The sequence below is a fragment of the Coturnix japonica genome, chromosome Z, assembly GCF_054131305.1.
Source record: "Coturnix japonica strain WE chromosome Z, WE-NBRP24, whole genome shotgun sequence".
Taxonomy (NCBI): domain Eukaryota; kingdom Metazoa; phylum Chordata; class Aves; order Galliformes; family Phasianidae; genus Coturnix; species Coturnix japonica.
This window is the reverse complement of record NC_140702.1, coordinates 21,755,865-21,783,529: the sequence shown is the minus strand read 5'-3', so window position 1 is coordinate 21,783,529 and position 27,665 is coordinate 21,755,865. Positions and strand designations below refer to the sequence as shown.

General features: G+C 43.3%; 3 protein-coding genes across 22 annotated transcripts in view; 2 read left to right on the top strand and 1 right to left on the bottom strand.

Moving 5' to 3' along the window:
• ZFYVE16 (zinc finger FYVE-type containing 16) overlaps positions 1–9,732 on the top strand; it is a 29,338-nt gene extending 19,606 nt beyond the window's left edge. For all 11 annotated transcript variants that reach the window (XM_085529678.1, XM_085529679.1, XM_085529672.1 and 8 more), the window contains 8 exons: positions 61–143; positions 2,610–2,714; positions 2,850–3,000; positions 3,624–3,704; positions 4,222–4,384; positions 5,203–5,308; positions 5,767–5,931; positions 6,714–9,732. In XM_085529678.1, the coding sequence (XP_085385804.1) occupies positions 61–143; positions 2,610–2,714; positions 2,850–3,000; positions 3,624–3,704; positions 4,222–4,384; positions 5,203–5,308; positions 5,767–5,931; positions 6,714–6,875 (1,016 nt within the window). In that variant the 3' untranslated portion in view covers positions 6,876–9,732. The remainder of the gene's footprint in view (positions 1–60; positions 144–2,609; positions 2,715–2,849; positions 3,001–3,623; positions 3,705–4,221; positions 4,385–5,202; positions 5,309–5,766; positions 5,932–6,713) is intronic.
• Positions 9,733–9,850: 118 nt separating this feature from the next.
• Positions 9,851–17,781, top strand: FAM151B (family with sequence similarity 151 member B). Of its 2 annotated transcripts, none has more exons than XM_085529695.1 (5): positions 9,851–10,020; positions 10,439–10,604; positions 12,508–12,725; positions 13,096–13,231; positions 14,366–17,781. In XM_085529695.1, the coding sequence occupies exons 1-5, from the start codon at positions 9,873–9,875 to the stop codon at positions 14,517–14,519; spliced, it is 822 nt and encodes a 273-aa protein (XP_085385821.1). In that variant the 5' UTR covers positions 9,851–9,872; the 3' UTR covers positions 14,520–17,781. The 2 variants fall into 2 exon arrangements, with proteins under 2 accessions (XP_085385821.1, XP_085385822.1); XM_085529696.1 differs by having other exon boundaries at positions 12,474–12,725.
• ANKRD34B (ankyrin repeat domain 34B) lies at positions 17,086–25,845 on the bottom strand. 9 transcript variants are annotated; one of them, XM_015849779.3, is made up of 7 exons: positions 25,170–25,301; positions 24,099–24,171; positions 23,801–24,017; positions 22,328–22,476; positions 22,148–22,235; positions 21,620–21,743; positions 17,086–21,008 (listed from the first exon to the last, which is right to left on the bottom strand). In XM_015849779.3, the coding sequence occupies exon 7, from the start codon at positions 20,976–20,978 to the stop codon at positions 19,443–19,445; it is 1,536 nt and encodes a 511-aa protein (XP_015705265.1). In that variant the 5' UTR covers positions 20,979–21,008; positions 21,620–21,743; positions 22,148–22,235; positions 22,328–22,476; positions 23,801–24,017; positions 24,099–24,171; positions 25,170–25,301; the 3' UTR covers positions 17,086–19,442. The 9 variants fall into 9 exon arrangements, with proteins under 9 accessions (XP_015705265.1, XP_032297307.1, XP_015705263.1 ...); XM_032441416.2 differs by lacking the exons at positions 23,801–24,017; positions 25,170–25,301 and adding an exon at positions 25,784–25,845 and having other exon boundaries at positions 22,328–22,395; XM_015849777.3 differs by lacking the exon at positions 23,801–24,017 and having other exon boundaries at positions 25,170–25,383.
• Positions 25,846–27,665: the final 1,820 nt, after the last annotated feature.

Genomic DNA, 27,665 nt, shown 5'->3' with positions numbered 1-27,665 from the left:
AAATACTTATAAATGTAAAACTTACTTATAAGTGTGACTTTTTTATTTCCTCTATTCCAGTATATCCAACTCCTGTAGTAAGTTTCAGACATCGAAAGCCACTCTTTGGAGAAATAGGACACACAATTATGAATCTACTTGTTGTGAGTAATTATTATATTCATTTCACTTCCTGTTGTAATCCAGATTGTGTAAAATATCCTCAGATTCTTTGAAGCTGAATTGCTTTTGGCAAAGTTAAAGAACTAACGTTTTCTTCAGAGCTGACTTGTTTCATCATGGGCTCCACCTTTGGCTGCATTTCTGGTCATTTCTTAACCGTGCTCCTCCACTGGATTCTTCTTGCATTGCTTAGGGCTCAGATCTGGCCTGCAGTGGGTCCATTTTGGAGCTGACTGGAGCTGGATCTGATCTGACATGGTGTAGTTTCTGAGCTGTGCTCTCCTAGCAACTCTCCTACTGCCAAAGACTTGTCTCATAAGCCTAGTGCAGTCTTCAACATTGTACTGGTTATAGCACAGTTTCTGGTGATAAGAAATAGTTTTAAATAATGAGAAGAACTTTGGAACTTACTCTGAACCTTGTAACAGTTGCCATTCAGTTGCAGTTTCTCTGTCAAATACTGCTTTTATGCAAAAAATCTCATCTTAAACATGGTATTTTGTTAAATTTGAAAAACAAACTTGATATGCAGATAGATTTTCTAATTGTAACGTTAATTACATTGCCGTGTGAACTTACCTTTGATGTGATAAACCAATCTGTGTCATACAAAGACTCTATTTCAAGACAAGAACTTTTTCCTTTGTTTCTCAAATAATTTTATATGAACTTCTAGTAAGCTTCTATTCCGGAGCAGTAACCTTTCTCTTCAAACACTTGCATAGATTTTATCCTTAATGCTGTAAGCAAAAGTGTTAGAAATACCGTAGAGAAAAGTGCACATACTTAAGTGATCACGAAACCCTCTCAAATCTGGAAACCATTACAGCATAGAGGAAACAGCAATCTTTGGCACTCTTCTCACTCAGCTAGCTAGCAAGTTTTTCTTGATGGAGTAATCTTAAATCTCAATTCTGTGAGCCTGCTTCCTTCCTCACTAGTGATGGGACAGTGCCAATATGAAGTCAGAGGAAGGACTTGAGGGTGGAAGGGAGGACAGTATGAGGGAGACTTGCTTAATTGGCTTAAGCCTTTGTATTATTCAGGAAGTGCCTAAGCTACACATAAATAAGATCTAGAAGAACAGCCTTGAAAAGACAGACAGGCACCCAAGAGGTAGGGTGAAAAATCAGTGTGCACTTCTTGCTGCTGCAGTGTGTTGAGATGGATTGGCCTTGGTCTCTGATGTGGTATATCCATTCGGTTTTTTAGTCTGAATTGTGCCTTTAGGCTCAAAACAGGCACTTTGCTCCCCTGCAAGATTACCTCTTCTGATATAGCAAGAGTTTTCAGTCATTGTAGAATGGCTGCAAAAAATCCTCGTTACATTGTTTAACAAGAGGTTTATCAAGAATCTGTTAAACTACATGTGGGCAAACTCAGTTAAAGATGATAAAATCTAGCACTGCAGAAGTGACTGATGTGGTGGTAAATGGTGAAGGCAAGGCACATCTGTGATGATATCCTTTATACCATCAAATCATGCCATTTGAACTGAAACTTGCAGTGCAGTGAGACCTGCTCATAAATAACTCCTGCTACAGCCGAGCTGACTGAGGAAAATACTGATTTCCTGGTTCAGTGGCTGCTAAGAGCCTTCCCAGCCTTTCTTAAGTTGTGCAGGAAAGGCAAATGGAGCCATTTTACATCTGTCATCATTCTTCCAGAATAGAACAGTGTGTGGAAATTCTGCAGAAGTGGCTGATGGATGGTAACCTCTGTCAGAAGGAGGTGTAATGAACAGTGCGAGACTGAAGCAGTACTTCAGGTACTCAAGAGAATGCAGAATCATAGAACAAAATACCCTGAGCTGGAAGGGACTGATAAGAGTTGTCAGGTCTTAACTCCTGGCTCCACATGAAGCTAAGAATTAAACCATATGCTTGAGAGTATTGTGCTGAACAGCAGCAGTCTTGGGGCTATACCCACTGCCCTGAGAAACCCATTCCAGGGCCTAACCGCCCTGTTGGTGACCAACTTTCCCTAGTATCCTTTCTGAACTTGTCAGCGGTCATCAGAGAGATCAGCACCTCCCTTTCCACCCCTCTCCACTGAGTTACAGACAGCAGAGAAGTCTCCCCTCCATCTCCTTTTCTCTAAGCTGAACAAACCAAGTGACCTTGTCAGTTCCTTCTGTTGAAGTATTTCACACTGTCTAAAACATAACAAGATCCCAGTGTGCATAAAGTAGCCATAGTTGAAGTAAGCCACTGTTAAATAGTACAGCCACTTCATGAATGTGTCAGGTTTGTTAATATATCCATTAAGGTGCTTTTCCAGCAGATCACAGCTGAGGAGGAAAGGGATCATCAAGTCTTTAGCTACTCCTAATGACTTATAAGAAGCCTGGAGATGGATGTAAAGTGCTCAGTTTTCAAGATTTATTCTAAAATGTATGTAAATAAATGTCTGCTAACATCTTAGCATATTATCTTTGTCTATTGCAGGACCTTCGAAACTATCAATATACTTTGCATACCATAGACAACCTATTTGTTCATGTGGAAATGGGTAGAAGCTGTATTAAAATACCTTTGAGGAAATATAATCAAGTAAGTTCAACTATTCCAGACTGCTTCCATCTTTATTTATATATATAATCCTACTAGATTTTTCAATGTCTTATATTTAAATTGAGCACTACAGAATGAGGTGTGTTGGTTTAATAACAAATCTTACATTGGCAGGTGATGAAGGTGATAAACTCCTCTAATGACCATGTAATTAGCATTGGAGCTAGTTTTAATACTGAAGCAGATTCTCACTTCGTGTGTGTGCAGAATAAGCAAGGCCTCTATCATACACAAGCAAACAGTACTAATGAACGTCCTAGGAAAGGTAAGCTGTGTAGTGTGCTTATGGGGAACAATTGCATTTGTAGAGCAAAAGTCCCAGAAGTGTGGAATGGTTTGGGATGGAAGATACCTTTAAAGAGCATCTAGTTCTGACCTCCTTGCCATGGGCAGGGATGCCTCCCTCTAGTCAAGGCTGTTTAAAGTCCCATATGACCTTTCAGTTTAGTTCAGCTTTAGTTTCACTATTAACAATCTAAGCTTCAGGTGTATCTTTTGTAAATAACTTTGATTTAAAGTTGTGTGGCATATATGTTTTATGTTTTAAAAAATCGATACACCACAACACTGTTCTCTTAACTGTCTCCTTTCTGCATATTGGGCCCTTTCAGTGTACCTGTTACCCACCTTTCAGTATCTTAGAGAAATACCGTGTGTGCTCATAAAGTGAGAAGAGTGGTCTTTTTTTGCTACAGCCTAGTGTTTCTTCTACCAACTTGTGACCAAGTGATTTGCACAATCACTTTCAGCATAGTAATACCTCTTCTGCCCCATTTTGTTTTTTGTTTTTTTTTTTTAAATAATTAAAACATTAAAATACTTTTTTAATTGAAAAAAGTCAAATGTTGGCAATGTGAAATTTGAGTAATATGATTCTACTTCTTCTAGTTACAGGTGCAAGTTTTGTGGTATTTAATGGAGCCTTAAAGGCATCTTCAGGATTTCTAGCTAAATCCAGTATAGTTGAAGGTAAGGATTGTACTGTGTGTTCTGCAGAGGGCTTTAAAAATAAAAATTAGCCTTGTGTGGGATCTTTGTTCCACTTGAAGCAAAACTCTTTCAGGACTTTTTAACTTGAAGACCTATCACAAACAAATTGTGCTGTATAAAAATGCATGCTAGTTTATCTGTTGCTTTTATTACATAAGTCTTAACTCATCACATTAGTCTATGCAAACATTTCCTTCATAGCTGCCATTATCTAGAAGTACGTTCATTGCTGTATTGATGAAATACATACATTGACACATATATGTCAGAAACTCAACATTTGTCTAGGTTACTAGTCTTAGCTCTGTTGACTACAAAGGCTTACTCCTGACTCCTGCCATGGGGCATTTAATGCTGTACTTGAGTATGGAGTCCAAGTCAGGACTTGCTGCAGAAGAGGGCTAATCGCACTAATATTTAAGCCGAGACTGCTATAACATGATGTTTCTCTACCTGTAGACAAGTGAGGATTTTCTTCTTAATGATTTTCTTTTAGATGGATTAATGGTCCAAATAACACCAGAGACAATGGAAAGCCTACGTCAAGCACTAAGAGACAAGAAGGACTTCAAAATAACTTGTGGCAAAGCAGATGGAGAAGGACTAAAAGAATACGTAGATATTTGCTGGGTGGAAGGTGAAGAAAAAACAAACAAAGGGTAAATATATTAGCAAAGCATATATTTCTCAAGTTCCTCACTTTCAAATACCTGCTTTTTATTTCAATTAATCAATCTAAGGCATTTTTAATCATGTAATTTGCTGCTAAGACCTGTCAGGGAGTAGCACAGTAAGCTGCCTGCTCTCCTGTAGATGTCACTAGCAGAACAGTTTCACTTGCAGTATTTGCCAAAATCAATACCATTTTCCCTGCTTAGGAAGCTGACAGGAAGAATTTGTGAGGTTCCTTTGAAAGTCTGTATCAGTCAAATCACTAACCAATTTAAGGATGCAGTTTATCCCTTTAGGCCTTTGGGGTTGAGAGCTTGGAAGTGCACAGTACAGCTCTTTGCCACTCACTGCTTGGAATACCATCATTTAATTTAAAAGAAATTAAAAATAATATCCTTATTGCTTATGATTTGAACGGTTACATGAACAACTTGGAACTTTAATTACACATCATTAACTCAAAACTTGCCTCATGTTAACCAGGCTCGTTCTCAGGTGGCAGGGTTGTCTTGGTATGCTGGCTGTTTTTGTTTGTTTGTTTGTTTTGGTGGTGGCTTTTTGACTGATTGGAACAAAGAGAGGCTTTAACTTTGGCAGCTTCAGTTTCACAAACCCATAAGGTAAGGTTTTTATTAGCCACTGTTTTTTGTAGCTTCTATGTTATTATGATGCAAATCCAGTATTATTTTGTTACAGAGCTGTTAAACAGCTTTTAAAGATGACTAAAGATTATGCTTTAAAATGGGACAACATGTATGAAACAAAATGTTACTGTAATTATTGACTATACTATTATCTTCCACAGAATTTTAAGCCCAGTAGATGGAAAATCAATGGAAGGAACTTGGAGTGAAAAAATACCACACGCCAGAGAATTTGAAAGAAAAGGAAAAGTTTTGAAGTGTACCGAGGTTTGTAGATTACTTTGTACTTGAACTTCTTTTACTGCTACTACTTACAGTAGTTACAGTAGTTAACTATTGTAAGTAGCAGCAGCAAGCTAAAACAAGAGGGCTAAATGTTTCTGTTAAGGAAACAAAACTATGCATAGCCATACCAGCGTGCAGACTGGTCTGTAATTCTGTGATAAGTTTATACACTTAACATTATTTTCCTCTGAAAAAGAATAAATGCTGTAAGTCTGTTAGCACGGTTAACTCTGTGAGTATGTAATCTAGGTATTCCTACAGCTACTTTATTTTGATTGAACAAGTGAAATGCTAGGAATGCTATGCCAGCAAACAAGCATTGGTAGCTCACTTTGTTCTGTGTTAACTGAAAAATGTATAACTTATTTTTTTTAATTTTTTTTTTTTTACTTTTCATATGACCAGACTGCTGAATATCCCTTTTGTTTCTGTAATTTCAGGTGTATTATTTCCTAAAGGACCATGAACTACCCAGTCCTGTTCATCTCCAGTTTGCTAAAGACATTGCTGCTGCCTGCAGCACTGCTCTTTGCCCACACCTTAAAACCTTGAAGAAGAATGGGATGAATAAGATAGGCCTGAGAGTTTCGGTCGACTCAGATATGGTAATCTTTCAGTTTGTGTTGTACATACTTCAGTTCTGAAGCCTTGCCTATGAAGACCTTTAGATCTCTTTCTGAATGTTCCTAGTTTTTGTCCTACCCCAGATCCAGACTGAGGATGAAATTTCATTTAGGAGCTGTCTTAATGACATTCACAAAATAATTCTCTTCAGTTTCTCCCTATGCTGTAGCAGCTGTTTGCTGTAAGTTTTGTCTGGTTCAGACTCTTTGGCACTTGTTTGTCTCTAGAGTGAGTTAGTAAAAGGAATCATAGAGCTAATTTTCTGATGCTTTTTGTGATGTAGTTTTCTCCTGCTTTAGCTCCTGATATTGCTAAGACATTTGCTCCAGCATTTCTACGGCTGCAGACAGCTTTGCTTTGCTCCATCTAGTATGTGATGCTCCTACAAAGACTGCCAGAACTCTGGGGCTGCAATGCACTTGTCTGAAGAAGTACACTGTAAAGCTTCCTTATCTTTAAGAGAAGCTGTAAATACTCGTTTAAATTATTTTTCAACAATATATTTTGAAATTAATAGTGGTGATAGAATACAATCAGATGATTTTGACAGAAGTCTCAAGCAGTGTGAGACACAGAGGATATGTGGTCTGGTAAACCTAGAGATTCAGTGACAGTCATAATAGTTCAGCTAATTGACGTGGAAACCTACCCAGTTTCTGGTATTTGTGTTATTTTCTGACTGTGTGATGCAAGGTGAAATACTAATTTACTAAGATACTGCACACTTGTTAATAGCAGAAATGTCAATGTGTTTCCATTCCAGGTTGAGTACTTGGCAGGATCTGGGGGTCACCTTTTTCCACAGAAGTACCTGAATGAATTGGACAAAGCTCTGATTCCTGTGATCCATGGTGGGATGTCAGATCCCGCAAGCTTGCCGCTGAAAATGGAATTAATATTTTTCCTTATGGAACATTTGTTTTGAGACCAGTTTCTGGCAATATACTGGTTCAACTAGCTCTGAACACCAAAGCTTAGTGCATCAAACACTAAAGATCAGATTTGCTAAAACTGTTCTGATTTTAATGGATTTTCAAACTGAATTGAAACAAAACAAGAACCTGATTTCCATTTGCTCCTTTACCCCAGAAACAAGTGTAGTTTGTAATGTTCTCTAACGTTCAGAAACTTTACACTTAATACAGTTGCAGAAGAAGGCAGTTGCTTACCTCTGTACACTACTGTAGTGTTTACATTGTGTAGTGTAACTTCCAGCCATGCTATCTTGCCTCCTAAGTACTCAGATAAGTATTAAAGACATTGATGCAGTCAGATCTAATCTCAGCCTGAAGCATGTGCTTTCCATGTGCAAAGAACTTTCTCGCTGTTTGAGGTTCTAACATGAGGTCTTAGGTAGCCAACTGCATGCTTCATGCATCAGTATAAACACAGGTGGATGCCTCTTGACACTTGTTTTGATCAGCACAAGGAATCATAGAATGATTTAGGGTGGAAGGGGCCTTAAATATCACCTAGTTCCAATCCCCATGCTGTGGGCAGGCTGCCTCCCACTAAATGAGGCTGCCCAGGACCCCACCCAACCTGGCCTTAAGCATCTTGAGGGATGGGGCACCACAGCTTCTCTGGGCAGCTGTGCCAGGGTCTGAGCACCCTCTAAGTAAACAATTTCTTCTTAACATCTAACCTAAATCTCTTTTAGTTTAGCGCTTCCACCTTGTCCCATCGCTATCAGACTGTGTGAATGTTAAGCTCCTTGTAAGTACTGGAAGGATGCCATGAGACCTCCCCAGAGCCTTCTCTGGAAATACTGCATCCAGGCTTGGGGCCCCCTACACAAAAAGATGTAGAGCTGTTGGAGCTGGGTCCAGTGGAAGGCCACAGATGTGATCAGAGGGCGGGCTGGAGCACTTCTCTTATGAAGAAGCAGTGAGATAACTTGCTTTCTCCAAACCTCATTCGATTTCTGTGGGCCTGCTTCTCAAGCCTGTCCAGGTCCATCAGGATGGCATCCCTTCCTTCTGTTCCATCAGCTGTACTGCTCGATTTGCTGAGGGTGCACTCAATGCAACCATCTTTCTTATTGATGAAGAGGCCGAGGAGCACCAGTCCCAAGGCAGACCCCTGGGGATGCTGCTCATTACCTGCCTCTGCTTGGATGTAGATTCATTGACCACATCTTCCTGGCCATCATATATTCCACCCTTCAAAACCCATATCAGTCCAGAGAGAAGGATGTGGCGGGGGACAATATCAGAAGCCTCGCAGAAATCCAGGCAGATGACATTGGTTGCCCTTCCTTGTTCCACAGATGTAGTCACTGTATCACAGAATGCCGACAAATTGGTTAGGCAGAATCTGCTCTAAAAGATGCTGTGCTGGCTGCCTCAGATCACCTGCTTGTTTTGCACGTGCCTTAACACTTGTTCCAGGAAGATCTGCTTCTTGGTCTTTCCAGGTGCAGACCCACCTGGCCTGCAGTGCCCCAGGTCGTCTTGCACTGCTCTTACATTGGATTTTGCTCACCCAGCCTCAGCCTAGATGTTCAGGGACATAACAGACATGGAAAGCCTGACTGGCAGTGGAGTCGGAGTCAGCCTTCTCCGTGTTTCTTGAATTTAGTTCTCCCACCTAAACTGTCAGAGGGAACACTCTCCTTCGCCGCTGTCTCCCGAGCAATGCACTCTAAAATCTCTTGTTATTTTTCACGTCCCTTGGCAGGTTAAGTTCCACCTGTGCCTTGGCTTTTCTGATGCCATCTCAGCAGGACAGCTCCTCCTTACTGGAGGAGCCCTCACAGATTCCTTTGGGATAAATCTGAGGTTTTCCTCTCCTCCTTCCTAAAGTGGCAGCGTTCCTTGGTTCTTCTCTGTCACTCAGCAGTACGTCCCCTTCCCTCACTAAACCTATTTTAAATAAAGAAAGACTGCGGTTAAGTTTACAACAGCGTTGTAGGTGACGTCCTGGTGCTTCAGGACCGTATGCTTCTGAATTACTTTTTGTAGGAAAACTGATTTAATTCTTGAATTTGTAAGGATTTGTCTTACTGAAACAGATGCTATTTTTATAAGTACTGATCTTTCTTTCTTGTATTGGGCGTTCAAAAGTCCTGATGCAATCTGACCTTTCAAGGATTAATAAAAGCCAGATTACCCTTGAAGTGATCTACACGCGGCAATAAAACAGGCACTCTGCACTCTCTTTTCTGCTTCCTTCTGCTTTTCTTATCTCTTGGTAGCCTCCTTTATTTTCAGGGAGGACAAATGTATTAAGTGTGAGTTTTCATGAACAGATTTAGTATTGTATTTTTTATATTGGGTCCTTAAAATCTATTTATGTACTGGGGGTGCGTGTGATTTTGTACCAAGGTTCCACGCACCAAGGTCTGCTAACTGTTAGAATTATTTACAATTATTCTAACAATTATTATTTCCAAAAAGGAAACAACGAAACCGAGGTTGATGTTGTTATCAGTGAAACGCTGGTGCAGGTTTATGAGACTATTAACGCTTTTCTGCCTTCTCGATGCTTACTGGGGATACTTCATGTTTTTTGTCTCAGACACGACTTGTAGCTTCACCTAATCGGCTCTGTGCTTAGAAAACGAGCCTTGTTAGATTCAGGCCCGCGGCCTGGATGACCCTGGGGATACATTTGAGCTGGTTCTTCGGCAAACAAACCTGTAGCTGTGGCGGAGTGTACTACGGTATCTCCCTGAGCCAGGAGGGGCGAAGCAGTCAGGTAACCGGAGGATCCGTTCAGCCATTTATCCTGTACTAACGATGTCTAAGAGTTAATAAACGTTCTCTCTTATTTAAACAAAACACTCAAGAGTGCTGTGCTGACCGTCTCAGGTTTGTTCACCGCTCAGGGCCTGGCTGCGGGCCGCCCCCAACACCGCTGTCCCGCTACCTCCGCCACGGCCGGGAGCCTCCGCCTCTCGGGGCGGGCCCGGGCCGCGGCCATGGCGGCTGAGCAGAGCGGGGCAGCGCGGAGCGAGGCGGCGGTGGATCAGTTGGTGCAGGCCGGGCGGCGGGCGGGCAGGGACGCGGCGGAGATCCGGTGGTGGCACGCAGCGAACAGCCGGCACCGGGCCCGGCAGGCCGCCCGCAGTAAGTGCTGGCCGGACGGAGGCCGAGCGCTCAGCTGGGGCGGCTCCACCTACACGTAGAGCCGTGCGTGTAGGGCTGTGGGAGGGATGGTGCCACCGCCAGCACTGCGAGAGGGTTGGGGCACGGAGCTGTCAGTGCTGCGAGCATGGAGGGGGGCTGCAGGGGGAACGTGTGGTTCCGTGTCCAAATAGCACACTCAGAGCTCAGGTTTCCATTGGCCACTGATTCCTAAAGGTCCCAGTGACTGCAGTAGCTCACAGCGTGTCTTGGTTGCATGGCAGGCAGCTGCTCGTACTCTGACACTCGTGAAGTAAACCAGCACCGTTTGGTGTGGGAGGTTTCCCTGCAGTTGTGTTGAAGCAGGCACTGGAATTGTAGTGGATTCGCTCTGTTTCAGCGCTCGTTTTCCAAATACCAGGTGCCGTTCACATGGTAGAAGCAGATGTCCTCCTTCGTGGTGGCACGGGAGGAGGTGGAGAGCCGATCATGGCCCATCCTCCTGACACAGACAGCGACATCACGCTGCAGGAGTGGCTGGAGGAGATGGTCGGCACAGATAAGGGCATCAAGCTGGATTTCAAGAGGTATTTTGAGGCAAAGCATTTGCATATGCTTTACATTCCTAGCAGTTAACAGTTCTATAGGTAACACTATCTTCTGGTGGTGGCTAAACTAACCTTTTTCTTACCGTGCACTTCAGAGTTTATGCATTCCTTACTGGACAGTAAACCTAGGGAGTCCTAGTTGGTTATACTGAATACATTAAAAGAATAAAAGCTTTAAATGCTTTGAACCACACATAATTATTTCACACTCAGTGAACTCGTTACTGAGCTGCAACTGAGCAAAGTTGTGCTGTCAGGAAAAAGAGCTCTGCCACTGCCTAGGTAGGCTATAGAGGTGCAGTAGTTGCTTGGTGGCTATAAAATCCATTCGTACCAGTTGTTCTGCGTGATGTAATCGCCAGGTCTGTGTGATCTGATGTTCTTTTGGATTCTCATTCTTTGGTTACTGTTGCTGAAGTTTTGAAGATTACCTTAACAGTGCTTAAGAAGAAATACTTTACGTATTTCTACCCTGTGAGGGTGATTGATCACGTAATCACACCTCCTGCTAGAATTAATGCATTCTGCAAAAGGGCTTCGGAGCTGCACTTCAAAGAAGCCACAATGGTTTCGAAAAAGCTTTGAAAGTGGAGCCAACAATACATTTGAATTTCCTCAGTGCTGCACAGTTATGAGAGAGCTGTCTGGGTTTGTTTGTTGTGCTCTCAAGAGGTGATGCTTTGTTTTTGTGCTCTTTACATTATTGTGTAGTTATTCATCAAAGCAATGAAGGCATTTGGGCGGCTCTGACAGTCAGCTGCCTGTTAGTTCTGGGAACAAGCGAAACGTTCTGGCTAAAGAGCGTGTTAGAAATACTTAAACCCATGATGTTAAATCGAGCCATTACTGGCTTTTCTATTGAAAGTAAATAAATAAATAAACAAGTAAAAAGACCATGAACCAAATGAGGCAGTTTTTTGCTGACTGAAAGCACTGAGTGGAATCCTACTGATAGGCAGTTCTCTCAGCAACACAAAAGCACTGCTGGCAGTGAGTGTGGGCAGCTGGAGGCACAGCTGGCTGCTGTTCCCACTGCCGTCTGCACATCCTGACACGGTTCTTCTGACCTCATCCTGGGCCAGCACTGGGAACGGCCTGGTACAGAACGAGCCTTACAGAGCGGTGGGGAGGACTGCAGGAGAACACAGGTCTGTCCTGTTAGTAAGGAAAGCACAGCTCTACTCACAGTGATTTTAAGTCCCTAAATGTTATATGGAACGTTCATTAATTCGCTGTGAGAAATCAATCACGGATTTTTTTGACATTCATTCTGTTCCCCGATTATTCTTCTCTTCTCTTCTCTTCTCTTCTCTTCTCTTCTCTTCTCTTCTCTTCTCTTCTCTTCTCTTCTCTTCTCTTCTCTTCTCTTCTCTTCTCTTCTCTTCTCTTCTCTTCTCTTCTCTTCTCTTCTCTCTTCCCTTCCCTTCCCTTCCCTTCCCTTCCCTTCCCTTCCCTTCCCTTCCCTTCCCTTCCCTTCCCTTCCCTTCCCTTCCCTTCCCTTCCCTTCCCTTCCCTTCCCTTCCCTTCCCTTCCCTTCCCTTCCCTTCCCTTCCCTTCCCTTCCCTTCCCTTCCCTTCCCTTCCCTTCCCTTCTTTCTCTTCTCCCACAACACAGCAGTTTTGGAAGTTTTGTTAGGATAGACAAGATACATAGAATCATCACGGAATGGCCGCATGGAGCACAGCACAGTTAACACAAGGTTATAGGTTGCATTAGAATGACAACCCCAGATTCGTTAAGGTTGGAAAAGAGCACTGAGATCATCTAGTCCAACCATAAGCCCAGCCCCTCCATGCCCACTGACGGGGCTACATGTGTGCTGAGTGCTTCCCGTCTCACTCTGGGTAGGGGGTCTCACCTTGCCCACGTGTTGCTGGTACAGCCTTGATGCCGTACAGCCCTCCTTGGAGCTGCTCCAGCTTGTGAAGCCGTGTTTGGAGAGACCTGTTTGGCTCAACGCAGACATCCTCCCGGGACCCAATGGGATCAACGCTGTTGTGGATGCAAAGGGATTCCTTGATGCCGTCACCTCGTTTTTCCCGGATGTAACCTTATCATTGGGATGGACAACTGGCTGGCACCCTGAGCAGCACAATGAAGGTAAAGAGAGGGAATGTAATCCTTTTCCCCTTTCCCCTTTCCCCTTTCCCCTTTCCCCTTTCTCCTTCCCCCTTCCCCCTTTCCCCTTTCCCCTTTCCCCCTTTCCCCCTTGCCTCCCCTCCCTCCCCTCCCCTCCCCTCCCCTCCCCTCCCCTCCCCTCCCCTCCCCTCCCCTCCCCTCCCCTCCCCTCCCCTCCCCTCCCCTCCCCTCCCCTCCCCTCCCCTCCCCTCCCCTCCCCTCCCCTCCCCTCCCCTCCCCTCCCCTCCCCTCCCCTCCCCTCCCCTCCCCTCCCCTCCCCTTCCCTTCCCTTCCCTTTGGTAGAGGCTGTATTTGTGAAGAAATATTTTAAATCAAATGGTCTTTTTTGTAGGCTACAGCTGGGCAATGGTGAAAGAAATGGCTCAGATCTGCAGTGCACTCTCTCAGCCTGTCACATTCCCTGTACGGGCAGTGTTAGTGCGGCAGTCAGTGTCTGAGCTGCGCTGGTTAATAGACCAGTCAGATCGGTAAGTTTGTGGGACTTCATTTTTAGCAGTCTTTATTGTAAAGTCACATATTTCTTAGTAATAAAGCGCTCACCTCCTTCAGTATTACTTATTTTAGGTAACTAATTTTGTATAGGTTTTGTAATCCAGCTCCATTACAACCATTTTATAAGACTAGTAAAGTTAATTTGTCCAACCAGTTCAACACTGCAATTTGCAATTATTTGCTACTTACATGTTATATATTCCACAATTTATATATTCCTTGTATTCTGTATAATTGTCCTAAAAGCATCCAGGGTTGGTTCTGAATTGGAACAGACATCATGACAGACATCCTCCGTGCTCCTCCAGGGTTTCAATTGCTGAGCACAGTATTGCATGATACTGAATCCCTTTGGTGCTCTGGTCGCTGTGGGTTAACCCTTCTGCCTGTGTTCTGTCACAGCTTTGTGCCCATTCCCAGCCTATCGGCCTTAGTGCTTTGTCAGCACTGTTCAGCAGCTGCACAAACATGGGGTGTGTTGTCAGATCCAAAACATTTCAGCATACTGAGCTGCTGTGGAAAACATTAATTCTACCCCAGCCAGAACTACCACAGAAGTTTACTAACTTTCTGAGGGACTTTGCTTTGGTACTTGAAGAACATTCAGTAATTTCCTAATGCTGCTTTTATCAAATGTTCTTACAAACAACGTCATAAAAATGTATTTACATATAACAAAAGAAGATGAAAACCTGCTTCATATGCACTGCCATTTCCTCCCTTGTTCTTGGGCTGCAGTCGTATTCTCAAGGTAATATGTACCAAGCATTCTTCGTGCCCCACCTGCAAACTTGTGCTGTTTGAGCTTTGGAGTAATATTTTCAGTAATTGCTTTTTACGTAAACTCAAAATCATTGGGGTGGAGGAAGGTGATTGGCATGAACATAAAGGGGAAGGGAAGACAGGGACACGCAGTTCTCCTACCTCCTAATTCTTGGTTGCTTAACTTAGAAGTCTAAAGGAAATAAAATGGTAAGTAATTACATTCCTAACGTTAAGAAACCACAGTTCTAACTATTTTAGAAGCCTAATAATGCGATGTTTTGGTTGTTTTTTTTTTTCTCTGTTTAATATCCATTAAATTAATATTTGTCACTCTTTTTTAATAGGTACAGCCTCACTGTTTGGACAGGCAAACAGGATGTGTATTCCGTAGACGACTTGCTTTTCATCCGTGAAAACTTTGATAAAAGTAGGGTTTATTATGACATCTCAGAACCACAGAATTCTGAGTTTAAAAAAGCTATAGGAATAGGATGTTAAATATGAAGCCCACAAGGTATGACCTCATTTATAATACTTGGTTTCTTTGAATGAGAAAGGGAAGTGTTTTTTCCTTCCCAAATGGAGTGTACAGAACACAGCCATGGTCACTGACGTAGTTCTTGTATAATTGCCATAAAACATTCCCCTAACAGAAACGCAGTGCCTCTTTAACAGGTCAGTATTGTTACTTGTCACATGCATGTTCTCTGTCATTCTCCCAGTGGCATTTAGCACTTGTTTCCTGCAGGTAGATAAAAGGGGAACAGCCTTGGTTGCTAGTTGTAGACTGAGGTAATTTGCTACCAACAGCTTTTGTGTGAGCCAGTCAAGAACCATTCAGTGTCTGTCAAGGAAAATCATTCACGTTTCATACAGGAGGACAGCAGTTGAGACTGTAGTATGTATGGCACTATGCAGTTCCTCAGAGGGATTATTTTGTAGCTCATCCTCATGTGCTATCATGAGGGATAATTTTCTCACTCCTCATCAGTAGGAGATTCTGATTATGAGGTGTTAAACGTAGACTCCATGGTATTGACACAAGCTATGTAAAACGTTCTGCTGCAGGCTCTTTAAAAGCTCGGGGCCCCAAGAATTAAGTACTTTTACAGTAATCACTGCTTACAGCAAAAATCACACACTACTGTGATTTACGTCCTGCACTGCGGGTTGTACACCTGTGTAACTCAGAGCGCCATTTCAGAAACTGCCAGAAGTTGAACAATATAACAAAACAAAACCAACAAAAAACAACTCATTGTAACCATGTTTGTCACCTGCAAGAAAAGGCTTCGTTATTTTACCTTTGGAATTGTTTGCCTCTCTTCCATCTTGATTTCTTACAATGGACAGCAGTAATGACCAAAGGGTCAAGTTTGATGGGGCAGGTGTTGTTCAGGTGCTTGCACCCACTTGTTCAGAGCTGAACAGATTTAATCTCTGTTCTTTATAGCATCAGTGTCTGTTAACTGTGCTTGCACACTTTGCTACAACAGTGGAAGAAGCAGCATTAACTACTTCTGAACTTGCTATAACTGTGGTAGATAGATCCTTCTTGGACCCTCTCCTGCTTTAGTTTGTCTGTTGTTGCTGCAATATCTCCATGATGTTTGTATCTGTGTGTTAGCTTGCTGCATTCAATGATGGTTTTGCCCAGAGTTTTATACACAAGCCTTGTAGGGACCAATGTACAAATGTAAGGTCTCCTTAATAAAACCCAAGCTGGGGTGTTGTGTCAGACTTTCCTTCTTTGCCTTCCTGCAGAGCTTTGGTGGTTGAGTTTCAGCACGTCTTTGCAATACAGTGGGATGAAGTTACTTTCATGGTGTTCTGCCACAGCCACTGCCTCAGCTGCCTGACTGTCACACCTGATGCTGTTGAAACATAAAAACAGCTTGTTGAGAAGGAAAGCTGCAACTGGTGGCATCTGGCAGCGTGATTGTGCTCAACTGATAGTTCATCCCTTCAGGGGAAAAAAACCCCAAAAACCAAACAAACCCGGAATTAATCACAGTGCATCAGCGGGCACTTGGGAATTACTTGGGCTGTATGCGATCTCTGAATAGCATCTGGCCCCAGCTGAACACAAAGTCACGTGTTTTATTTTCCCATGTGGAATAAAACCTCTGCATTAGTATTAGAAATACATTGTGGTGCTGGATGGAGCCACAGATCCCAGTGGTTAAGCTTGAAACAGTGGTTTTGACTTCATGCAGGTGCTCAGGGTCGTGTGGATATTCATAGGATGCCTGTGCTCCCCCTCAGAATGTTGTCCAAGGAGACACCTATCTTAGATAACAGGTGCCCTTCTCTGAACAACAGGAGCAATACAGGATGTATATTTTTAAACAAGGTCAGTTTCTCTGAAGGAGCGTAAGGCTTAGAAAGTATTAATAGCTGGGACATTTATCAGAGCTATTAGTCATAAAAATTGGCATTTTGTACCAGTACACTCTGCAGAGAAAACCCAGGTTTTCTCAAGATGCACTTATATTGGCACTGATCTCTGCGAAGGCACTGCAGCAACAGCAGAACTTGGAACTTTGTTGAGAAAAAAAACACTTTGCAGAAAGATGCTGTGAAATATTCTGGGGGAAGTATTCCTCCCCACAGATATGGATTGTAATTCCAAAGTGAAAAGAAAATCGTCCTCTTAGGAGAGTATGATTATAGTTAGTTTGATTCATGTGACCAATGTTAGCGACCCTTGCTCCTTTTACATGGACAACATTGTGAACAAGCGGTGCTGTGCTTGTGGGGTGGAATTTAACATTATAAATCAGGTCTGTTTTCCACTCCTTGCCTAAGGATAACGAGAACAGATGGGATTAATGTTTCAAAAACAGCAGAGCTGTATCTTCACTTGAATGGAACTAAAATAAGCTACTGAGAGAGTCTCTCTCACACATTACTGTGTACAAATTCAGCTCTCTTTGATTAAATTTAATTAACTGTTCCAGTTTTCCAGTACAGAGACAGCCTGAGGAACTCTTAGCAGCGAGTACCTTTGGCAGTGATTCAGCATCTCCTAAACAGTGAATAAAAGGATGTGTCTATTTCCATGTTGTCTGCAGGGAAAAACACAACAACTTTTATTTATGCGTTGTAACAACAGCAAGAAAATACAGCTGAATTGTTTTTCCTTTTAAGGTCACTTTTAACACTGATGCAACAATAAACATTAACTTTTCACATTATTTCTGCATCAAAATTAGGCACAAAATATTGGCAACATGGCAGAAAGATCTCTCAAGACACTGGGCATTTTCCTCCATCTTATAACACAAAGCATTTGCATTAAAGACATTTTTAACTTCCAATATTATATTCATCATGAAATGAATAGACTTGAGTTCAGTTTCCATATAGAGCACAAAAAAACATGTTGTAAGCATACTGTGCTGGCCGCTGCACCAAGGTGCTACACATCCCGGGTTAGCAGAGCTGTGAGCAATGCAACTTTCAAGGCCTATGTTTCTTTTTATGGAAGAATTACTTCTGGCTATAGCAGGACAGGTTTGCTCCCTTCCTCATTCTGGTTACCTGTAGGAGTTTGGACAGAGAGCAGAATTTTCACAGGTTCTCTATAATGCAGAGTTTGGAAAGACTTTGAGTGTCAAAAAGTCATTTTAAGATTTAAATCTTTAGTTCTGGATACACGTTTTGTACAGTGGTGCTGAGTAGGGATGTAAGCCATGCTGATTTCCTTTCCGTGTGTCAAACGTTTCCATCTTCAATAAATATGTGTTATGAACTTCAAGACATTTTTGTATTCTTTACATGAAAAGGTATTTACAGAGATGATTGTACATTTATCATCTGCTTGGAATTGTCTTATAGGAAGGGCAGGACTAAGCAACATCACAGTTACTCATTAGGCAACAGCGCAGAGCGAATTTTGACAGAAACCAAAAGAAGGCAGAGAACATCCACACCTCATTCCAGTATACGGAGAGTCAGGTTATACAGACACCAGTACGGATGGCTTCTTTGTTGGTTTGTTTTTGGTAAATATTGGCAAAAGAGAGCACGTTAAATACATCTCAATCTTTAGAAGACAAGTTAGTTATTAAATGTTAGATTTGATGGCATAAATCAAGCACCTACAGAATACAGGATAGATGTTTGGAACCACAAAATACCGAACAGGAAGGAAAAATACATCTTTGATAGACACAGTTAAAAATATAGATTTACCTCAGAGGCAAAGCATGTCTCTGACCTGTAACAAACTCATGCCTTTGCTTCAAATTAGGCAAGATGAGGTCTTCCAGCTCACAAATGAATATCCCCAGGTCTTCCAGCTCACAAATGAATATCCCCATTGTTGGATTTTTATTTTATTTTAATTGTGTGTGTATCTGAGAGCAGGACAGAGCTCATGCTTGCTCACAGGCAAGGAAGGGTGTGCAATATCTTCCACCAACTGTATCTTGTCTGGAGAAGAAACACAGGTATGGGAAGCACAAGATCCCATGTGTTCTGGAGACCTCCTGGTGTTTGAGAGGCTGAAGCTGCAGAAAGTAACAGAGCCCCATTCTGACAGAGCTCTTACATCCCCCACCCATCCTTGTTTTGATCAGCAAACTCCAGCAGGCAGCCTGAGAAGCCCAAGTTGATGGATGTGGTTACCTGATGCTGCAAAGCAGAGTTTGGTCATTTCATGTTAACAAGTGACAGCACGACTCAGGCATTCTGCTGGCCTCATGGCTCAATGCTGGACTGCTGTGACATGCTGCATGCCCAGCTGCAGCACTCTGGGGTCTGTGTACCATGCCGACTCCCAGTGGGCACATTGAGCAGATTCCCAGTCTTCATCTGGAATTTCCCAAGTGAAGCTATACATACAGCATAGCTGTGTAACATCTGTTTTCATCTGCAGTCTGTGTATTGTCTGTTTACATGCAGTAAAACCACTGAAGCCAGAGGATGTTGCCTGCTGGCACCCACCACTGCGCAGCTCTTCAAGCACAGGCTCATGTCTGGAGTGTGTGGATATCAGAGAATTCTACTGTCCAGCATCACAGTTCAATCTTCCAAGTTCCCAAATCCCATTTTTACAACTTTTCTGTTTCTCAAACAAGGTAGTGTTTGGGGAAAGCTTGCGACCTAGAAATGAGAACTACAGCACCTAAATCCTTCATAGATTATGCGTGATGTGGGTAAGGCTTCAGTGCTAAAGCTGAAATTATGAGGATTATATCATAAATATTCCTCAGCCTGTCGAAAGCGGCATCATGTAATTAATTAATTAGACAGTTAAGTCTATCTTTTGATGTAGTACCTAAGCTATTTAATTCAATCTGAGGCTGAGAGCCCTACATCACAGACCTGCTGTCTTTTCAAAAGCGAATCATTACAGTTTGGTAGAGCATCAAGTCTGTACACATTGTAAACATTTTATAACCCTTCAGTCTCTTGTCAGAAATTCACTAATTGCCTCATCTGCTCCGTCTGCAGTGACTGCCTCCTTAGTAGCATTTTTGTGCTTTTGGTCTCGCTAAGGGAAGCAGGTGCTGCTGGTATTAAGTGTTTTTGCCCGTAAGAAACCACCCCAGAAACCTTATGTAAGAAATTAATAGCTGGAATCGGGGGCTGCAGATTCACATTCAGTGGTGGAAGAAAACCTGGTCTTGACTGAGCAACGTTATCCAACAGTAAGGCTCCCGAACCCCGTCTTTCTAGAAAAGTCTCATTTCTTCTGCTCATGGGAACAGAAGGTATTTTCTCCAGTAAGTCTCTAGAACTTGGAAACAAAGCGTGAGATGGAGAAACAATCTTCTTCTTTCCTATCACTGACTTACTGTCTTCTGCAGCAATGGGATGTAGAGTAGTAATTAACTGAGAATCAGAGCTGTAATGATTTGCTCCTAAGTTTCTTTTTTTGATAATAGTGCTTAGATTTGAAATGAAGCTGATTTGTCCCAAACTAGAATTCTCATCCTCACCCCCAGGGAAACTACTGGGAAAATGCTCCTCTTCGCTATAACAAGTCTGAGAGTTCATCTCCTCGTGTAACTTCTTTGATCCATTTTGATCAGCAGTTTTCAGTAAATAAGCATTGTCTTTTATGTCAATACTTTGGTGTCTGGTAACAAACCTCTTTGAAAAGGCAAAGGCTTTAGAAGAGAGCTCTTCTTCTGGAGTTGTATTGTGAAGCTCTGCATGTAAAGAGGAAACCTTACTCTGGTGAAGCAATGAAGGAGAGCTCTTTACCCAAGGCTCAGACTGCAGTTGCTGCAAATGTGCCAGCCTGGATCCTGTGTCTGATGAACTGGAATTTCTCAGCTGAGAATGATCTGTGCTTCTGGGATGATCCAGATCCTTAAAGCTGAAGAGTGCCCTTTTATTTCCATTTGAGCCTGAAAGTGGGGGTGATGATTTCAGTTCTATTTCAGATGGGGACGTGCAGGAATCTGGAGCATGGCATTCCTCAAGGTCTGCAGGAGGCATGTTTAAGTACTGCTTTGTTGTCTGCCTTCCTGATGGAGACTTGTCTGTTGTGATTATGATTACCTCCTTTCCCCTCGCTCTACAAGCATTGAGAAGAACTTTCAGAGTTTCTTTGTCTTCTGAGTTTATCGCATACACCAGCGCAGAGCACTCAGAGTGATCTTGTAGGCTTGGGTCAGCTCCACTTTTCAGTAGCAGAGAAACCACCTCAGGCCCCGCTTTTTCTAGACAAGCATGCATCAAGGCTGTCTTCCCAGATTTGTCCTGGATGTTTGGATCTGCCTTGTTTTCCAATAGATATTTAACCATCTTTGCCTTGCTGACACTCTGGGAGTCCACATGTTTTGTCCTACACGCAATCATTAAGGGGGTCTCACCTCTGTTGTTACTTTCATTGATGTAGGCACCACCTTCCAACAACAGCCTGGTGAGGCGCAGTCGACTGTGGTAGACAGCTCTGATTAGGGAGTTCTCTTCTGTTGGCAGCTCCACGGTCTGATTCATGGCACTTGTCTTTCACTTACACCTTCCTAGCTGAAGAAAATAACACCCAGTGCTCAAAGAAGGCAAGGAGGCCAAAAAGGAAAAAAAAAAGGGGGGGGGGGGGAGGGAGAAGAAAGATTAGCTGTTTGAATTGCTCCTATAAATTTGTCAACACTTTTAAGACTACAAAGGAGGGGGAAAAAAGGATATTCCAGATATTCACACCTCCTAGACTTCCAGAAACACATTTTATTTATTTATTTTTTTTGAAACAACACTTACAGATACTTGAAAAATGGCTGTCACTTTGTTTTCTCTTTCTTCACACTGTAATGGCTTTATACTGACTAAACCCAAGTGACTCTGCAGCAGTTGCAGCACTCCTGATTCAAACCACTGAAAGCCAGAACAAGATGAACCCTGCAGCATTTGTTTTCACCAAGTTCCTGTGCATACCTGGGCCACTTCTGTTTTCTCTTATCAAATGACAGTGCTAAACATCTACAAATTAGTGAGGGAAAAAAAACAGGTTCCTGGGTCTTAATAAAGAAGGAAAGCACAAGCACACATTGTTTAGCTAAGAATTAACTTCAGAATAGCTGGAAGACTAACATTATCTCTTTCATAGAAGTGAAGTAGTAACACTTGCATAAGAACATTACCTTAGTTATGGTGCTTGAAAGACACACTGGTCTGAGTGAAACTGCACAAAAGAAGTGATGCCAACTCTGCTGCACTTGTCATGGAGTTGAGAGTAATCCACTGTCTGGGCAAAAAGCATCAGCTCTGAAAGAAAAAAGCATTCAACAGGTTTCATATGAAAAATAAAAATAGGAGCGTAATGAACATAACAGTAGCATCGAGTGCACTCTCAGCAAGTTTGCTGATGACACCAAGCTGGGGGGTGCAGTCAACATGCCCAAGGGGCAGGAAGTCATCAAGAGAGACCTGGACAGGCTGAGCAGTGGGACAAGGAGAACTTTTGGACTAGATGGACTTTGATTCTAAATTACTTTTTGTTTAGGGAAAAGTTTTCAGACACCAAAGAAAAATCAGTATTTAACAACTGGCAGAGCAATATGATTTCAAAACAGGATCAGATATGAAACCATATTTGTTTATTTACAATATATTCCTAGAGAAATAAAAACATCAGTTTAATTGCAAATGAAATGTACAGACTTACTTACCATGGGGAGTATTAGTACTGCTCTGGTGAATAGCTGAGAAGTAGCAACTTCATTCTGTTTTTCTTCAAAATTGGTGTTTTACATTGAACTCCAAAGTCAAAAGACAGTATCAGTATTTTGTTCTAAAAGTCCAGCAAACAGCAATATAAAAGTCAGTTGAAATACATGTGAAATGCCTACCTCAGATTTCCAGCCTTTCCATAGGTCGAGGTGCCTTTGTTCAGCTGTGATGTGCCACTGCTCTTCAGCTGCAATGAGAAGGGTTAGTGCAGGGGCTTCATGCTTACTTCTTGTTTGTCCTCATGGAGCAAATACTGCACTGCTGGTCACTGGTGAGAACAGAGATGCCATTGTGATACTATCAGTTTCTTTCATTGGATTTTGTTCTTTAAAAAATTTACTTGATAAAACTATATTTTAAAACTAATTGCACTCAAACTGCTTTGAGGGTTCATTCCATGGCAGTGAAGGTTCATGGTTCAGTATTGTCTCTCTCAGCTTTCATTGACACACAGATCATTATTATGAAATATCTGTTTTTGAGGTGTAAAACACTCAAGATTATCATTAAGTCTGTTACTAAAAGAAAATCTGTCCAATTAACTGGTGCATTCAAGGTGTCAGGACACAAGTTAAATAGAAGCATCATTTAGATAGCACAAGTGCTGGAGTTCTGACAGTCTCCCCTCATTTTCTGAATATCCATAAATCGCCAGTGATTTTATATTTCTTTCAGACTTATCTTTTGGTACCAGCCTGCTTCCCTGCACTTAAGTGAAGGTACCTAGCACTAACAGAAGTCTTTTCATCTACAGAAATATTTTGTTTGGTTAGAAGAACATTAAATAACAGGCACGGGAGAAGAATGCTACTCAGAGCCAGTCAGCAAGAAAATGAGACTGTCTGTTATCTGACCAAACGTTAACACTTAAAGGTGCTGTCTGAATATATTTCCCCTGAACTATGAATGTAAGTGAGGATAGAGTAGGGCTACCCTAAGCCAGTAGTGTTTCTAAGTTTGGAGCAGGTTTTCTACTTTGAAGACCCCACTTTGCCATAGCAAAGGTAAGGTCACTTAAAGCTCAATTTCTAAGCAACTTCTACGCTCTTAATTAAATGGAGATTAGCAGCAGATAGAAGCACTGAGCCTCATTCACCCATTCAGACTATGAACAGACAGCTGTAACAAAAAGCTGCAAGAGAAGATGATGAGGTGCTTGCATGCTGCTACGATCATACAATCATTAAAGTTGGAAATGACTGCTAAGATCATCTAGCCCAAATGTCCACCTGTCACCAGTACTACCTACTAAATCACATCCCTACTAAATCACCAGTACTACCTACTAAATCACATCTACCCTTTCCTTTAACTCCTCCACCACTTCCCTGGGCTGCCCATTCCAGTGCCTAACCCCTCTTATGGAGAAGAAATTCTTCCTAATATCCAACCTCCTCTGGCACAGCTTCAGGCCATCATCTCTCATCCTATCACTGTTTCCAGAAGATGCCAATCCCCACCTCACAGCCCTCCTCTGAAGGCAGCTGTAAAGGGGAATAAGTCTGAAGTCTAGGTACACCACATCAACAGCCCTTCTCTCATCCACCAGGTGAAGAGGTGACCACAAGACATGCAGCACATGTTGCACAAACCTGTCCTGTCAACACCAAAAGAGTTACACATCTGTAAATGAACAGTATAATGCAGAATACATTCTTGAAAGCTGTTTCATCTGTAGAATCTGTCCATTACAGGAGAGTGTGTCATCCCTTACAGGAGGGCCATGTCATCCTAAAACTGCTGTTGTGAGAACGAAGTGCAGACAGAGTTCTGTAAGACCAGAGTGATATTGGCTGAATGGAAACACACCTAAAAAACAAAAACACAAAACCAAGCAGCAGCAACAACAACAACCCCAACAACAACCCAACAAAAAAGCCCAGTACTTACAGGCACTTGAAGTGAAAGTCACAGTTCAAGAAGACTCCACAGAAAACACACTCAGTTGATAATTCATCACAGCCTGAAATAAAACAAATTGGTATTAGACGTGCTTAAATCTCAGTAGCTGTGATGCCAGGAATAATTACATGTGTGACTGAGATGTCAGGAGAGACACAGGAGCCAGCCTGGTGCTGGGATAGCTCTTCAAGGAATGGGGAACTGTGTGACCTCACAGATTATAAGCTGGTCCTTCAGAACACTCACAAATTTCTAATGTTCTTGTGCAAATCACATTCCAGGAACACTTATTCTTTCTGCAGAGAAATTAATTTTGTTTTTAAAGAGACAAGTTGTCCTGGAGACTGGGATGAAGCAGTGCAAGGCACCTGGCTGAATTAAAATCAATTTCTGAAGGCAAAGATGGTTTGTTTCCAGGGAATAGTGAGGCAGCGCTGTGGATCTGTGCTCAGTCCTGTCTCAAGGTCTGACAGGCAAGTACAAAGTGGTGATAACCCAGACCCCTGTCAGAGGTCCTGCTGCCATCACAGTGGGAAAAGCCACTGCAACTTAAAAGTTTTAGCACTTTTTGTTCCCCTTGGTCCTGTATCCCTTTCTTCCTGTCCTGTGAGCATACTGATGTGGATGCTGGCGTCCCTCCTCACTGCGGAGGAGTTGGATTAGATAGCCCCTAAGGGTCCCACCCAGCTCAAACCATTCTATACCTCTAATTACCAGGTGACAGCATTTTGTTACAGGTAAGCATGGAAATAACCACAAAACTAAGGGGCAAAACACTATTATAACGTACAGACATTTTCACTGTGTGAACACAGCAAAGGATGCTGTGAATTGATGTTATAGCAAAATACTCACTTTTTCAAAGTTAGAGACGAATTTTCTCGGTATGTCCCACCCTCCCAGCCGTCCCGCTCGCTGCGCTCTGCCTTGCCGCCCTCAGAGGAGCGCTGGAGGGCTCCATCCCGCACCGCTCGCTGCCCTTAACTCCAGAGGAGCCCGCAAGCACCCAAGGATCCCTATCCCGCACGCTGCCATCACAGCGGCCCGCTCGCTCCTCACCTGTCCCATCGCAGCTCCTCGGGGCCGGCGCGGTGCTCCGCCGCCCGCCGCATCATCAGGCAGAGCCGCGCCTTCGCTCCACGCTCGCAGGCACAAAGTGAAGTTCCGCCTGCTTTATAAAGCGGCCGGCGGGCAGCGAGGCGAGACGTGAGGCGGAGGGGCTCGGCGCTGCGTACATGGCGGCCCTCTCCGGACGCGCTCAGGGGGAGGCGGCGGGAGCGGAGCTGGGGTCCGCCGCGCCCACGGCTGCCCGGCTCCCGCACACCCCGCTCCCCCACACCCCGCTCCCCCACAGCCCGGCTCCCTCACAGCCCGGCTCCCTCACAGTCCCGCTCCCTCACAGTCCCGCTCCCTCACATCCCGGCTCCCTCACATCCCGGCTCCCTCACATCCCGGCTCCCTCACAGCCCGGCTCCCTCCGGGGCTCCCTCACATCCCGGCTCCCTCACAGCCCGGCTCCCTCCGGGGCTCCCTCACAGTCCCGCTCCCTCACATCCCCGCTCCCTCACAGCCCGGCTCCCTCACAGCCGCACCGCTCTGCTTCGTTCACACACACACCTCTTGCCCCAGCCCATCCTTCCTGACCTGCTGCTGGTTGCCGCTGTCTGACTTACCAAACAAGCTCAAAAACACGCTATCTGTGGCTGTGCCCAAACCCTGTTGGAAACACGGCTGTAGCTTTTGGTGCCAAAAGGGAACCTGCGCTTTTGAATAACTTACAGGTCTGTCCCAAGAGCACCGTTCATTACATAAACATGATCACCTAGAGCCATAAGAGAAGTTGAGAAGTTTGTCTGAGATCTTTTTCAGTGGAACCTGAAGCAATTCTGCCTTGGGATGCACTCAACCTTCACCCTGCAATAATCCCCAGCTATTTCAGACAGCAAAACTGCAAGGGAAAAAAAAAAAAAAAAAAAGGAAAAAAAAAAAAAAAGAGTTGGATTCTGTTTATCTGTAGGACTATGGGCTTTGATGTTTCATAATTTACCCTGGAGACTTTCAGGACAAGGAAGGATCTGGGCAACGTGAGGTGGCCCTGTACATAGCAGGGAAAGTGAACTAGAGACCTTAATAAGAGACATTTATTCCAACAAAACCAACCTGTATGTTCTTCATCACAAACTCAGGAATATAAAAGTTTTTTGTTTGTTTTGTTTTTAACCCTGACAAATACAATGCGTCAGTGCCTTCTCACAGCTGCCACGTACTGTTTCTGATGTTATCTGAGGATATAAAATCTTACGATGGGGGGGAACAAAGAGGGTGAAACACTGAGAGGGTGTGACTTAGGAGGAGTATATGATGTCACTTGGTTTGTTCAGCCCAGAGAAGACTAAGGGCTAACTTCAATACTCTCCAGGTTCCTCACAGGGAGCAGAGGGCAGCACTGAGCTCTGCTTTCTGGTGACAGCAACAGGGCCTGAGGGAACATGGAACTGTGCCAGGGGAGGACTGGGAGCTGGGGGAGAGTTTGGTAAAGATTCTGCCCCAGAGGGCAGTGGTTATGGAACGGGCTCCCCACGGCAGTGGGCACAGCCTCAAGCCTGTTGATGTTCAAGGAACATTTGGAAAGCACTCTCAGCAGATCTAGCTTAACTCTTAGATTGATTCAGGTGGAGTTGCAATTTACACTTGATAACGCTCATGCATCCCTTCTAGCTAAGGATATTCTATGATTCTATGGTCTTAACTCCTTGGATACCATTTTTCTAAAACTGATTATCTCATACAAACTCTTTTTCTGCAGTGGACTTTCACTTTTCAGCCCATGTCACCTTTTGTCTTTGTTTCAGGGGCAGATTGCACACTGATGTTCAACTTGCTGTCCACTGGGACCCTCAGGTCCTTTGCTACAATGCCATTGTACAGATGGGTGGCCCCAGCATATTTTGGTGCTTGGGTTCCACATCCTCAATGTCTCCTAAATACCTTCAGATATGGGGACTCCACCACTTCCCTGGGCGGCCTGATCCAATATTTGACCACACATTCTTCCTAACATCCAACCTAAACCTCTCCTGGCACAACCTGAGGCCATTTCCTTGCATGTTGTCACTCATCAGCTGAGAAAAGAGACCAGTACTCTTCTCACTGCAACCTCATTTCAGGTAGTTGTACGTGTACAATGACATGGCATCCTCTCAACATTCTCTACTCCATACTAAAGTAGCACAATTCCCCTACTTGTTCCTTACATATCTCATTTTTCTAGTGCCTTCACTGCCTTCTTTGCAGGAGAGAAGTTTTGACTGCCTTTTGCCACGCCATCTTTCTGCAGTGAGGATGCGTGGATGTTACAGTGGTACCTGCGGCAACTGTCTTCCCTCCCCTGCAAACGCTGTTAAATGCAGGGTCTGTAGTGCTGTGTTGTGCAAGATTCTGCACTCATCTATTTAAAAAAGCTGCTGCTGCCTCAAAGACTTTGTCATCTTGGCATATAATAAAAGACAACAGGTGAATGCAGTAAACAAATAGGGTAGTTCAAGGCAAAGTAAC

Bases quoted from the DNA above. Each gene is read 5' to 3' on its own strand.
- FAM151B (XM_085529695.1), top strand. From the start codon at position 9,873: ATGGCGGCTGAGCAGAGCGGGGCAGCGCGGAGCGAGGCGGCGGTGGAT. The intron at 10,021-10,438 runs GTAAGTGCTGGC...TCCAAATACCAG, and splicing joins GGCCCGGCAGGCCGCCCGCA to GTGCCGTTCACATGGTAGAA. The intron at 10,605-12,507 runs GTATTTTGAGGC...TTGCTGGTACAG, and splicing joins ATCAAGCTGGATTTCAAGAG to CCTTGATGCCGTACAGCCCT.
- ANKRD34B (XM_032441416.2), bottom strand. From the start codon at position 20,978: ATGAATCAGACCGTGGAGCTGCCAACAGAAGAGAACTCCCTAATCAGA.